This window comes from Maylandia zebra, linkage group LG15 (assembly GCF_041146795.1).
Source record: "Maylandia zebra isolate NMK-2024a linkage group LG15, Mzebra_GT3a, whole genome shotgun sequence".
NCBI lineage: Eukaryota > Metazoa > Chordata > Actinopteri > Cichliformes > Cichlidae > Maylandia > Maylandia zebra.
In genome coordinates, this window is record NC_135181.1 from 16,806,369 (window position 1) to 16,820,588 (window position 14,220).

At 40.7% G+C, this 14,220-nt stretch overlaps 1 protein-coding gene across 9 annotated transcripts in view; it reads left to right on the forward strand.

Moving 5' to 3' along the window:
- lama2 (laminin, alpha 2) overlaps nucleotides 1–14,220 on the forward strand; it is a 251,165-nt gene that overhangs the window by 212,900 nt on the left and 24,045 nt on the right. For 6 of the 9 annotated variants that reach the window (XM_076874014.1, XM_076874016.1, XM_076874017.1 and 3 more), the window contains 12 exons: nucleotides 623–805; nucleotides 1,723–1,877; nucleotides 2,421–2,564; nucleotides 4,678–4,811; nucleotides 5,659–5,818; nucleotides 5,905–6,029; nucleotides 6,329–6,491; nucleotides 6,923–7,067; nucleotides 7,185–7,323; nucleotides 11,680–11,691; nucleotides 12,324–12,444; nucleotides 13,576–13,731. In XM_076874014.1, the coding sequence (XP_076730129.1) occupies nucleotides 623–805; nucleotides 1,723–1,877; nucleotides 2,421–2,564; nucleotides 4,678–4,811; nucleotides 5,659–5,818; nucleotides 5,905–6,029; nucleotides 6,329–6,491; nucleotides 6,923–7,067; nucleotides 7,185–7,323; nucleotides 11,680–11,691; nucleotides 12,324–12,444; nucleotides 13,576–13,731 (1,637 nt within the window). The remainder of the gene's footprint in view (nucleotides 1–622; nucleotides 806–1,722; nucleotides 1,878–2,420; nucleotides 2,565–4,677; nucleotides 4,812–5,658; nucleotides 5,819–5,904; nucleotides 6,030–6,328; nucleotides 6,492–6,922; nucleotides 7,068–7,184; nucleotides 7,324–11,679; nucleotides 11,692–12,323; nucleotides 12,445–13,575; nucleotides 13,732–14,220) is intronic. The other 3 variants (XM_004550514.4, XM_012919022.4, XM_012919023.4) reach the window with 1 other exon arrangement.

The window sequence follows — 14,220 nt, forward strand, 5'->3', positions numbered from 1 at the left end:
AGTAACAGTTCAACATGGAAACATTTGCCTTAAAAATAAATGAATATGAATAATAAAGAGATTTTTACAGGATTTCCCTAGTGTGATGTCACCGTCTGCTTAGAGCAAATATTTAGCGTGATACTTTTATAGTTTCAGTCTCAAACAATAAAATCTGTTCATAGACTGGCCCTATGCAAATGTTGTATCAAAACAAGCTGTGTTTTTATTCTGGAGACTTCTCACGTCCAGGATGATCAGAGCAGGGATTCACATTTAATCATCCAAGTTTCACTTTCTTTTACCATGATGTCTAAGAACTATAATCCTTGATACTAAGTGATGAATTTAAAATTATTGTGCAGCGTGAACTGAGAGAGCATATATCTGTGTGCGCGCATGCGTATGTATGTAATGTGATGCCATAATCAAACCAAATTAATGCCATTAATTGCTTTGTGGAACTTACAGAGTCCAGATCTGACCTAAGAGCTATCTTGTTATTTCTTTAATAACACATAAAAATGATAGTAAATAAACTGAACAGTAAAGTATATATTTGTTTAAAAATTTGGGTTTGCACAACATCAATGTAAATTATGGCAGTTACAGTACACATCTTTTATGTTTCATCCTTTGACAGACACAGCAGCTAGGCTAGCAGCCACAAAGGCTGTAGCAGCGGATGCTAACGCCACAGCCATCGACGTCCTGGAGCGTCTTGGAGATTTGAACCTGCGACTTGGTGGACTAGAGCGCAACTACACTGATCTGAAGGAGACTGTCAGCGAAGCCAATCAGATGATCCAGGACCCTGAGAAAAACAGTAAAGTGCTTTTCTTTTGGTAGTTAGTATGCATAGTCTAATATTAGTAGGCAGGTAGTAACTAATTACTCTTTCTTTACTCTGAAAAGAGTGAGCTTTTGAACATTTTTGCAACTCTTACATCCTAATTTGATAAATTAATAACAAAATGTTGAAAATGATCAACTGGAACATTTCCAAACTTTTATCTTGTTGTTGTCTCAGATCTACGTAAATTCAAAATTGAAATTTGATATATTTCTCTCTGTTTCTCTTTTTTTCAATCCCCACAGCAATCAGTATGTATATTTCACTTACTTTAATTTGAGCACGTATTATACGTGGTGCACCAATACCATATTTTAATTGCAATATCTCACATATTTGTTTTGCTTAAATACAATAAATCACAGAGTTCACACTGTATTGAGTCAGCGCGCTCTTCAGTCAGTATCGCCTATGGCGGCATAGGCTGATTTCGACAGCAGTATTGGAGCACCACCCATTAATATTGTGATTATCTTTAATAGCTACACGGTAAACAATAGTTGCTTCTAATAAAGCCTCCATTCGGCATGAGCATGAGAGCTCTGCACACTGCAAAGCATAGCACTTCTTTTTTTTAATTTTTATGTCTTCTCTTTATTTTTATCTTTCCTGGATCTTAAGCTGATACAATTTCTCCAAGTAAATAAATTAGAAGCAGTTCTCTTTGAATGCTGAGTTACACTAATTGTTTGGCTCTTACTGGCTTTGCCATCTTTCTGTCTCTTCCTCCACATTTCTCCTCCTCCAGTGATTTCCTCATCTACCATTATTTCACTTCGTCTTCTGCAAGCTTTCTCTTTCTCTCAGCTGCAGTACTGTACCGAATAGTATCATGATAACAACTATGGTAGTGTTCTGTATCGTTGTATTTGATCTCTCTCTACCTTCAGTTCATGCTGCAGGAGCAAAAGTGAAGGATTTGGAGGACGAAGCTGACAGGCTGTTGGAGAAGCTGCAGCCAATCAAAAAGCTACAGGACAATTTGAGGCGCAACATCTCCCAAATAAAGGAACTGATTAACCAGGCCAGGAAACAAGCTAATTCAGTAAGTTGTTGACACACTGCCATGTACAACTCCTACTCATAGTTGTAGGAGATCACATGTTTTATAGTAGTTTAATGTTCTTGTGCAAGATTTATTATGATTTATTTGAACTTCCAGAAGCATTTGTGGCTGGCTAACACTTCGACAGGTTGACCAGGAGAGAGTTGGACTGAATGTGTTTACATGTACGAGGCCCAGCCATGGGTCTAGTAGGCTTGGTTTCTTTTGATGACTTTCTTCCACCTCACCCCTGGGAGCTATTTAGAAACATGTCGGTGCCCAGCGGTTGGTTAAAACTCTGTTGCAGGACTATATATGGCATAATAATTCAGGCATAATCTGCCTGCATTTATAAATTAGATATCAGTCTATCTGAGACTGATTGTTCTCAGTCCAAGCTGGACTTGGAGGCAAATACCGGATGTTTTCTTTTTAAATACTTGTGTGTTATTATACAATATATAGGATAAATTCAAACTAAAATCGAAGATTCCTTTTTGTGGAAACATTCTTAATACCTTCACTCTTTCTTCCTGTTTACAGATCAAAGTATCAGTGTCTTCGGGAGGTGACTGCCTCCGTAGTTACCGCCCTGACATCCGAAAGGGGAGGTATAATACCATCATTCTTCATGTCAAAACCACCACACCTGACAACCTGCTACTCTACCTGGGATCAGCCAAATATGTAAGCACGTCTCAGAAAAACACAGGAGCATAAAATCAAAAATAGTTTGAACTTGTACAGGTTGTTAATTTCTAAACAAAAACCAAATCTATTGCCTTAAAAATGTGTCTTTATGTCACAATTTAAATATGAAAATGTTCATTTTTTAAAAAAATGTTTCATATCGATGCATTGTTCTCATTTAATTTAACACTCAGGTGCTATGTAGAGCACCATAACATATTTTTTTTCTCTTGAAGCGTTCTCGTGTACCATTAGTCTTGCATTAAAAAGCACACACACTTGTCTCTTTCCCATAAACCGGCCCTCTCACACACCTTACAGGTATTCCCAAAGTGGCTTGTCTAATATGTGAATAACTAATACACATTGACACATACTTGCAGGCACCCTATAAACATAGCACTAATTTAAGTCACCATGCTACTCCCAAGGTGTGCATACGTGTGGGTTTGGTTGTAAACACACGTGTGTATCTTGATGAGCAGCACCAATTAACAACAAGTTTATGTTGCCATGTACTTTAGCCTGATTTCCCCTGAGAAATCTTCACTGCATCTGACTGGAAAGTGTGGAACATTCATATGTGTGTGTTTGTGTGTGTCTACTATTTTCTGATGGTGAATAATTCAGTTTGTATAGTAATTTTGTGTGTGTGCATGCACGCCTCTTACATTTTTCTAATAGCGTGTAATACTAGTTGAATAGTAACGATGCTGCCCTGTGATCTCTACTAATGAATAATCGGCATTACCCTGGGGAGACCAGAAAGATTAGTGCATGCACTTTTGTGTCTGTGTATGCGTGTCATTTGTGTCTTCAAATGTGACCCCCTGATAATCTCTAATTGCGCATAATAATATATGAATTATAATTCTTGGTATGCACTTCAGCTGCATCATGAAGATGAGAGCATATGCTGAAAGTTCACTTTTTTTTTTTTCATACTCATACATATGTAATAAGAGCATTAATCAAAATACAGCAAGATCCAGTAAAAATCCACTTACAAGGACAGATGGAGAAAAGGAAAGCTTTTGTAGCCCCGGAATAGATAAGAACTGGGTATAAAAGTGCTTCACTGTTCAATCATTCACATTTTAGTACATAAAACCGCTGCATAACTCCTGCATTGTGTCATCTTAAAAGCATAGACTGTGTATAAAAGACACCTGTATCGAGGGAAAAGTAAAGCCACTGCCCATCACTTTTTACCTTACAGTTTGCCACTAATGGACATTATAGGCTCTGGTTTCATAGGTCACTCTATGCTAGGACATTTCCAACAACGTTATGTAGGTAGTTGCTTCAGTTGCTCATAGTTTAACTCTGTAGCTTCTTGCTCCACATGCAGCTATTTTGTGGTCGAAACAAGTTTCAATTTCACCGGCATACTGTGGTCTTACCATGCATAACTTCAAGCCTGTATATAGCTTACATGTTATTTCTCTTGTAAATCATTTTAACATGGGTACCTTTATTGGCTTCACCACAGATCCCAGCTTGCTAAGGAGCTAAAGCATGATTGTTGGTTGTCCATTTCTAAACAAAAACCAGTATAAATATTACCACTGCACATTACGTTGTTATTTGCAGAATTCTAGTAGATAAATGATTCCACATTCACAAAGGTGTTTAAAAAAAACAAAGTGGTTAGCAGTGTCACCTCAAAGCAGGAGGGTCGTGGGTTTGAATCCACCAATTTGCTGGGGCCTTCCTGTGTGAGGTTTGCATATTCTCCCTGTCACTGTCAGGGTTCCTTCTGGGTATTCTGACTTCCTATTACCATGTTAGAACAATTGGAGAATAGGTGAAAACTGGCCATAAGTATGAATATGAGCATAAATGGTTTTCCCTACCTCTCCCCCTATGACACCTGGAGTATGCTTCAGAATCACCGTGACCCTGAACACTGTATATCTCGAGTTTTCTCCAAGTATTTTTGAATGTTTCATAAACTGTCAACTTGTTCATGTGCATTACCCACAATTACATAAAATCAGTATCTGTATTCATCTTGTTAAGCGGATAAATCAGCACTAAGCACAGTAACCTTAACCTAAAATAAATCACAACAATGCAGTTTATTCAGCATGTGTCTACTTTGTCTCAGGTTGATTTCTTGGCATTGGAGATGCGCAAGGGGAAGGTGAATTTCCTTTGGGATGTGGGTTCAGGTGTGGGGAGGGTCGAATATCCCCATCACACCATCCATGATGGAAACTGGCACAGGATCGAGGCGTCTCGGTAAGAAGAGCGCACTCATTCATGTGTATGGAAATGTGCTGTACCTTTGACACGTATGGTTTAAAAACTGATGTTACATCTTACATTTCAGGAGTTTTGAGAAGACAATAATAAGAAAACATGCGTACACCCACACACAATCACAAGAAAGGGGTATAACAAAAGAAAGTTACTGTACTTATACATCTATACATGTCTGTATAGATGTATATAGCTAATTAGTTTTCTACATTTCTTTATATTTTTTTTTGTCTGTGATCCCGTCTAACCACAAGCAACAGTTGTAACCGACAGTTGTTGCAGAAATAAACCAACAGTTACCTAAGGACATCTTCTCATTCATGCTACTGTGGAAAACGCACTGTTTCACTTGGGAAATCAAGAGATTGCAGGATGTCAGCCTGTGGCACATCATTGCATAGATACAGTGTAATCTAACAAACTAGTTTTCTCTGTGAAAGCTGCAGCGATGTTTTATGCAAGACCATCTAACATCAGGCCAATTCACACAAAGGAGATGGCCCATTTGCACCATGTATTTCCATCTGAGAAATTTCCCAAAGGTGTCTTCCAGTGGAATCACGCAGACTATCGGTCTTAAGTGTTCCCCTACACAATGTAGAAATCTTGACTTTAAACTCCAAGGTGGCCAGCTGATTTTGCCATACATCTCAGAGTTTTCACTGCAACAAAACTGGCTCCACACTCTGTTTCTATCATTCTTCTTTAGCACCAAGAGTTTATAAAAACTGATTCCAAATGGCTTCAGTCATAACAAATCTCTTCCAGGCAGTACAGAATGCCAAGCAAAAAGACAACAAACCCTCTTCTCATTCTCTCAATACAGCAATGGGTTGAATGGTACCATATCAGTATATCCTCTGGAAGGCTCTATGGCTGGTATGATGCCGACCCCGGCCAGTGCCAACTCGCCCACGGCCTTCACCATCTTGGATGTAGACCAGAACGCCTACCTGTTTGTGGGAGGGATATTCGGCTCTGTCAAGGTGCCTGTCTGTCTGTCTCAAAACATGAAGAACCTGTCTTCCTGCTGTGTTTTCTCATGATTATCTTTTTTCTGTTTGTCTTTTAGAAAGCAGAGACAGTAAGAACAAATACTTTCACAGGCTGCATGGGGGAAACCTACCTGGATGGTAAACCTATTGGACTGTGGAACTACAGAGAGAGAGAGGGAGACTGTAAGGGATGTGTCGTCAGGTATACAGTCACAATTTAATTAGAAGTTAATTATTTTATTCTTCCTTACTGATATTGATAGTGTAGTCTTTTTATTACTCCCAGTTGTATTCCTAATCGTAGATATGTAAAGAACATTTTATACAGGAACTAGGATTTATTTATAAAAACAGCTGTCTTTTGCAGATATTCTGGTTGGTCTAATATTCAAGTGAGCGTCTCATTGTCTCGCCTACTTTGCATTTAATTATTTGTGACCTTTCAAACTCAGGCAGTTGGACAGGAAACAAAGCAGTTGTAAATTGGTCCTTTTTTTGTAGCCCCCAGCGCTCCCACGGTGAAGGGACCGTTCAACTGGATGGAGAAGGCTACGCTGCAGTGGGACGACCCACTAGGTGGAACCCAAATGTCTCCACCATCACTTTCAAGTTCCGCACGTTCTCCTCTGATGCTCTGCTCATGTATATGGCAGCTGAAGACATGGTATGTGTTTAATATGGTATTAATACCATGATGGAGACAGATATTTTGTTTATTGTGTAAGTTGTGAGGCTTTTTAAAATTTATTTAGACAGTACAAATACTGTAAAAAGTACATCAAACAATCAAACAGGTGTCATGCTCTTACTGCTTGTGTCTTATGAAAATTAAAAAGAAAACATTACAGTTCTCTTTATGTGACATTAAGAATAGTGTCCAAAATCTGCTGTTTTATTGAGCAGTCAAGATTTGATTAATTGATAAAATAATTTTAACCATTTTCTTCAGTCTAGTCCATATTGGGACCCTTTGCAGTATATTTTACACAGTGTTGTTAAATCCTATCTTTTCAGACTCGTGCTGTTATTGATTTGTACTGAATTTGAAACGCCAGAGTGTCACAGCAGTCTCTCCCTGTTTGATGCTCTCTGCAGAAGGACTTCATGTCTCTGGAGCTGTCAGAGGGTAAAGTGAAGGTTAACTTTGACCTTGGATCTGGAGTTGGAAGTGCTAACTCATCTAAGCGCCATAATGATGGCCACTGGAAATCCCTCACCATGTCGAGGAACAAGAAACTATGTAAGCCTTCTTATATAACCTGAGCTGTGAATTAATGGAACAGATAAATTAGAGGGTATACATATACAATCTCTCCGTGTTCTGTTGCTGATAATGTATCTTCAACTCTTAACAAAGCCACGGTGTCCATAGTAGACGTCGACAGCAGTGACGAGGAAAAGATTGTGGCCACATCTCTGGGGTCAGCTACTGGTCTGAACCTTAAGGAGCACCAGAAAATCTATTTTGGGGGTCTGCCAACGATTGGAAATTACAGGTACGCATAAAGTGCTGTAATTTACGTTGGTTCAGTTTATAAAAGCTTACATGATGTTCTGTGTGAGAGCTGCATATTGTTTTGCATTTGATTTACAGAAATGCTCTTTAATATTTTTGAATGTTTCATTTGCGTTAATTCATATACACTCAACAAAAATATAAACGCAACACCTTTGTTACTGCTCCCATTCGCCATGGGATGGACGTAGAGACCTAAAATTCATTCCAGATACACAATATAACCATCCCTCCCAAACAGTGGTCACAAATCAGTCCAAATGTGTGGTAGTGGGCACATCTGCTATAGAATAGAATAGAATAGAATAGAATAGAATAGAATAGAATAGAATTCAACTTTATTGTCATTGCACATGCACAGGTACAGGGCAACGAAATGCAGTTTGCATCCATCCAGAAGTGCTTTAGTGATATAGATATATTACAATATATATTAGCAATAATATAGATATGTGAGTATATTACAGAAATGGGTCTATTATGGTATGTTATAATGTACACGGTATGAAGTATGTTGTGAATATTCTATAACTATAAGTATGTACAGGCTGTAGTGAGTACAAGCTATGTACAGGATATGAACAGGATATAAATATGAAAAACTATACAGAATATGAAATAAATAACTTTACAGAATCTGGGATATACAGCTATACAGAAATGGGAACTATGCAAGTTGTAAACAGTTGTAGGATTAAAGATTATCGAATGTACAGAATGATTATTTACACAGAGCTATACAGTAGTGCAGTTAAGATAAGTGAGGGTGTAGATAGTTTCTACAGAGGCTATATAAAGTGCTAGTGGTTGTGAGTGGTGGTTCAGTCCATGTTATTATTGTGTTTGAGGGTACAGTTGTCCATTGTGGGTGTGTGTATGTTCAGTCCATGAGTTTAACGTGGGTCAGATGTCAGGAGGCAGAGTTCAGGAGTCTGACAGCTGTGGGGAAGAAGCTGTTCCGGTACCTGGTGGTCTTAGTCCGGAGGCTCCTGTGGCGCCTCCCAGAGGGCAGGAGGGTGAAGAGTCCATGTGATGGGTGACTGGGGTCTTTGATGATTTTCCCAGCCCTTTTCAGACACCGCTTCCTGTAGATGTCTTTTATGGCAGGAAGTGGTGCTCCGGCGATGCGCTGGGCAGTTTTCACGACCCTCTGCAACGCCTTCCGGTCCGAGGCAGAGCAGTTCCCGTACCAGACTGTTATACAGTTGGTCAGGATGCTCTCGATGGTGCAGCGATAGAAGTTCACCAGGATGTCTGAGGACAGGTGGTTCTTCCTCAGAGTCCTCAAGAAGAAGAGGCGCTGGTGAGCCTTCTTGACCAGCTTGGAGCAGTTGGTCGTCCAGGTGAGATCCTCGGAGATGTGGACTCCCAGGAACTTGAAGCTGCTCACACGCTCCACAGCCGTCCCCTTAATGTGGATGGGTGGATGTGGGTCAGCATTCCTCCTGTAGTCCACGATGAGCTCCTTGGTCTTCTCGGTGTTAAGCAGCAGGTTGTTTCTGTCGCACCACTCAGCCAGACGATCCACCTCCTCCCTGTAGGCGGCCTCATCGTTGTCACTGATGAGGCCAATCACCGTGGTGTCATCTGCAAACTTAATGATGGTGTTGGAACCATCAGCAGGTCTGCAGTCGTGGGTGAAGAGGGAGTAGAGGAAAGGGCTCATCACACAGCCTTGTGGTACACCGGTGTTCATTGTGATGGTAGATGAGCAGCGGTTATCCAGCCGGACATGTTGGGGGCGGTTGGTCAGGAAGTCCAGTAACCATTTGCAGATGAGGGAACTGATACCCAGGTCTGTCAGTTTCCTGATGAGTTGTGAGGGGTGGATTGTATTGAATGCTGAACTGAAGTCTATAAACAGCATTCTGGCGTAGGTGTTGTTGTTGTCCAGGTGTGAGAGGACAGAGTGCAGTGCGATGGAGACTGCATCCTCTGTGCTCCTGTTCCGGCGGTATGCGAATTGGTGGGGGTCCAGGGTGGGGGGGAGACAGGATTTGAAGTGTGCTAGGACCAGTCGCTCTAAGCACTTAGTGATGATGGGGGTGAGTGCTACTGGGCGGTAATCATTGAGGCAAGATGGGTTGGAGTTTTTGGGTATCGGGACGATGGAGGTGGATTTGAAGCAGGCCGGTACCACAGCGTGGGCCAAGGACAGATTGAATATGTCTGTGAGCACTCCTGCAAGCTCCCCAGAACACGCTCTGAGAACACGCCCGGGGATGCCATCAGGGCCTGCAGCCTTGTGGACATTGATCCTGCTCAGCACCGCTCCTACATCGGTGGGGGAGAGAGTCATAGGTTGGTGGTCTGGCGTCATGTCTGCTTTGGTTGTGGTTGTGGGGTTCCCTCGCTCAAAACGAGCATAAAAGTTGTTGAGCTCGTTGAGGAAGGAGACATCAGAGGATGCGGGGGAGGGTTTGGTGGTCCTGTAGTCTGTGATGGTCTGGAGTCCTTGCCACATGCGTCGGGGGTTGGAGTTGGAGAAGTGTTCTTCTACCTTCTTTTTGTAATGGTGTTTGGCTTTTTTGATGCCCTTCTTTAGATTAGCCCTGGCTGTACTGTAGGCGTGTGCATCTCCTGACCTAAAGGCAGTGTTGCGGGCCTTCAGGAGGAGACGGGGGAGATAACCCATCCCACCTCACAGGTGTGCCACATCAGGATGCTGATCTGACATCATGAGTAGTGCACAGGTGTACCTCAGACTGCCCACAACAAAAAGGCCACCCTGGAATGTGCAGTTTTGTCTCACAGCAAAATGCCACAGATGCCACAAGCAATGAGGGAGCGTGCAATTGGCATGCTGACAGCAGGAATGTCAACCAGATCTGTCGCCCGTGCATTGAATGTTCATTTCTCAACCATAAGCCGTCTCCACAGGCGTTTCAGAGAATATGGCAGCACATCCAACCAGCCTCACAACCGCAGACCTCGTGTAACCACACCAGCCCAGGACCTCCACATCCAGCAGGTTCACCTCCAAGATCGTCTGAGACCAGCCACCCAGACAGCTGCTGGAACAATTGGTTTGCACAACCAAACAATTTCTGCACAAACTGTCAGAAACCGTCTCAGGGACGCTCAACTGCATGCCCGTCGTCCTCATCGGGGTCTTGACCTGACTCCAGCTCGTCGCCGTAACAGACTTGTGTGGGCAAATGCTCACATTCGATGGCGTCTGGCACGTTGGAGAGGTGTGCGCTTCACGGATGAATCATGGTTCACATTGTTCAGGGCAGATGGCAGCTGAGAATGTCCCAGTTCTTGCATGGCCAGCATACTCACCGGACATGTCACCCATTGAGCATGTTCGGGATGTGCTTGACCGGCGTATACGACAGCGTGTACCAGTTCCCACGAATATCCAACAACCTCGCACAGCCATTGAAGTGGAGTGGACCAACATTCCACAGGCCACACTTGACAATCTGATAGACTCCATGCGACGATGTGTTGCACTGCATGAGGCAAATGGTGGTCACACCAGATACTGACCGGTTCTGGGTCCCCAGACACCCAATAGCGCAAAAAACTGCACATTCCAGGGTGGCCTTTTGTTGTGGGCAGTCTGAGGTACACCTGTGCACTACTCATGATGTCAGATCAGCATCCTGATGTGGCACACCTGTGAGGTGGGATGGATTATCTCAATATAGCAGATGTGCCCACTACCACACATTTGGACTGATTTGTGACCACTGTTTGGGAGGGATGGTTATATTGTGTATCTGGAATGAATTTTAGGTCTCTACGTCCATCCCATGGGGAATGGGAGCAGTAACAAAGGTGTTGCGTTTATATTTTTGTTGAGTGTAGTTTCCTCATGGGAAAGTTATTTTGACACTTTGAGGCAGTTAAAGTAGTAACAGACCAAACCTCTGCTCCAACATATCCATTATGTGGGATAATGCTTGCTACTAAGCACAAATACATTTTTATCCTATTTCTAAGCCCCATTCCAGAAATAGGATAACAATTAGGTCAGTGAAGACTCTGAGTTTGTTAACCCTGAGATGAGAGAAACGCCATATGTTCTGATCTGAGAGTTAACTTCAACTTTGAGCCTGTAACCGGGGTAACCTACTCACTGGCAGGATTTCTTCAAGTTAGTTTAGCTCCTCCCCTCCTCCTGCACCTGAATCAGCTGTCTGACACTGGCTATCAAACCTCATAGCAGAGTGAATTAAATGGCATAAACATTAAAAACAACTTGACCAGTTCAATGATCAAAGTAAAGATGGCAAGTTGAATTGAAGGTTTAGTTTAAGAATGTTAACATGTTTACCATATGGTTGTGTGTTTGCTAATGCTTGAATGTCATGTTCCTTCTTAACAGCATCGCAGCCAGGTAAATGAATGAATAAATAAATAAATAAATAAATACATTTTATAATCAAGCACAATAAAAAAATCAACTGTATTCACTATTGAGCTGTGCATGAGGCTGACCTGCTGATAATGCTGTACAGCCCACACTGAATGTACGTTTGTTTGTTGGCTGGACTCTCAGAAATCACTTTTTCTATCCTTTGTTAATCTGAATTTGACGTTTGTTCAACAACATTTTGGTGGAATAACTCATATGAATAACTCCCTTCCATATTTTATTGGCATATTCAGTAGATTTAGATGTTAATCTACTTCCTGACATTTTCGAGATTGATGGGTAACTTAAAAAAAAAGTGTATTATGCTGCTAAAAGAATGTTTATTGCAGTCGTTGACGAGGATTATCATATGCTGGATATTTTTTAAGAACTTTCTCTTCAATAACAGATACTCATCTTGAAATGAGTAATATAGAAAAATATCCCAGTGCATTTGTATGGACAAACGACATATTCAGATTATTCTTGTTGCTGTTTAGGTATCACTCTGCTTGCGAATTCACTGCTGCAGTAATTCACTTCTACAAGAGCAGACTGACCATTATTATGATTATTGAATACTCCAAAGTAAAACTGTCTTACACTTCATATAGGTCAGAGGTCATTCTGAAGAGGTATGCGGGCTGTCTTCGGGACATTGAAATCTCCAGAACGCCATATAACCTTCTGAGCAGCTCAGATTATACTGGTGTGACTAAAGGATGTAATGTAGAGGTAAGTGAGCTTTTATGAAACATCCCGTATGATTGCTGACCCTCTGGTTGCAGTATTATATATTTTAGATTTGCCATATATAGAGAGAGATGTGTGAATGGGTCAGGTCGGCGAATATGTACATATAATTAACATAACATCCACTAAATGGGGAATCTGAAAAGGCATTAAAATCTGTTGATTGGATGACCTTGAAATTCTACAGCTTTTTTTTCAACAGCACATGTCACTTTCATTCTGATTTGCCTTTCACTCGGTTGCTTCTTTATGTAGGAAGATGGTTTCCGCACAAAGAATAAAATAAAAAGGCACAGACGTGTTTAATCTGCAGTACCCTTTCATATTCATGTTCCTCTCACAGACACAAACTATGCATTATGTATTAATCAGTGCATTTGTAAGAATATACACACTTCTTAAATTGCTTTTTATATTTTAATCTTTCAAGCCTATTATGCAAACACACTCATGGAGCTTTCAACAGCCATGCAAGGTTTTCACCATGACTAGTGCTATTCATTTACTTATAAAAAAAAATGCAGCCAAAGCATATCAAGGCCCAGAGAATGTTGAAGAAGATTGCTGAAGGTCTTTCTCTTGTTTTCTCCGTGTGGTGGTGGTAGAGAGGAGGTCAAAGGCTGGGGACCTTCGTCTTTTGGAAAAAAGCAAGTCGTTATTATGTGAATGATTTAAAATAAAGACTTAGTTTAAGCATAGTATAAAGTCAGGTTAAGGTTAGATGTAGGCAGTTAGTGGTTGTAAGAAAAAAAGAAAGAAAGAAAGAAAAAGTCCTTATTAAAGTAATAAAACCGCATGTGGGTAGTAGGTATGTTAAATAGAGGGGGAGAATTTCATTTTTACAACTACCGTAACAAAAGGAAAGCTGGATGATGATGCACCAGAAAGTCTGTGTGAAACAGCGTGCCACTAAAATGTGTTGCTGTTCTTTGAAAAACCTTGACTAAAATATCAGAAAGTCATATCAATTTGATCAACTACATTCAGACTTTTTTTCACTCTTTTCTGTTTGACTTCTGCATTGTAGGCATGATGAACGGTGCTGAACTAAATAACTGATCTGTCCATTGACAAAATACATGTCAAGTGAAACTGTTTCTTCTTTGTTTGCAGAACCTGCACACAGTCAGTTTCTCTAAGCCAGGATACATGGAGCTGAGTGGTCTGTCGCTGGCCGTTGACACAGAGATCAGCCTGTCATTCAGCACTCTAGAAGACACTGGGACCATACTGCTGGCAGTAGGCGGAGGGTCACCAAACAAACAGAAGGTTATTGTTATTTTATTAGGGGGTTTTTTTTTTGGTCCATCTGTTTTACTCACTGAGTCACTCCAATACAATATACTTCTTAAATCTGAGTTGATCAAGTTCCTCATTCTGTTATAGTTGTAAGATATTTCTCATGGGTGGGGAACAGTGTAATATGGAGAGTAGCTTCATTTGAAATTAAATACTCATTCACCACTAATCACTCAAATCTTTCTCTATTGTCACCAGTTTGTGTTCAATATTTTTTCAGAAAATAGTTAAAAAATTGTTAAGTTGTTGTTAATAATTGCCATAAAATCTAATAAAACTGCAAGAATGTACAGTATAATCATTTATTTTAAATATAGTACATATATAGAATTTATGTAGTATGGAAGTGAAATACAATATAAAAATTGTTTGGTATATTGTTTCAGTCCATCTTTGTATTTGTGCTAAAGAAACATTTCGAAAACATCCATTTGACTTTAAAGGGTTAAAACAATGTTT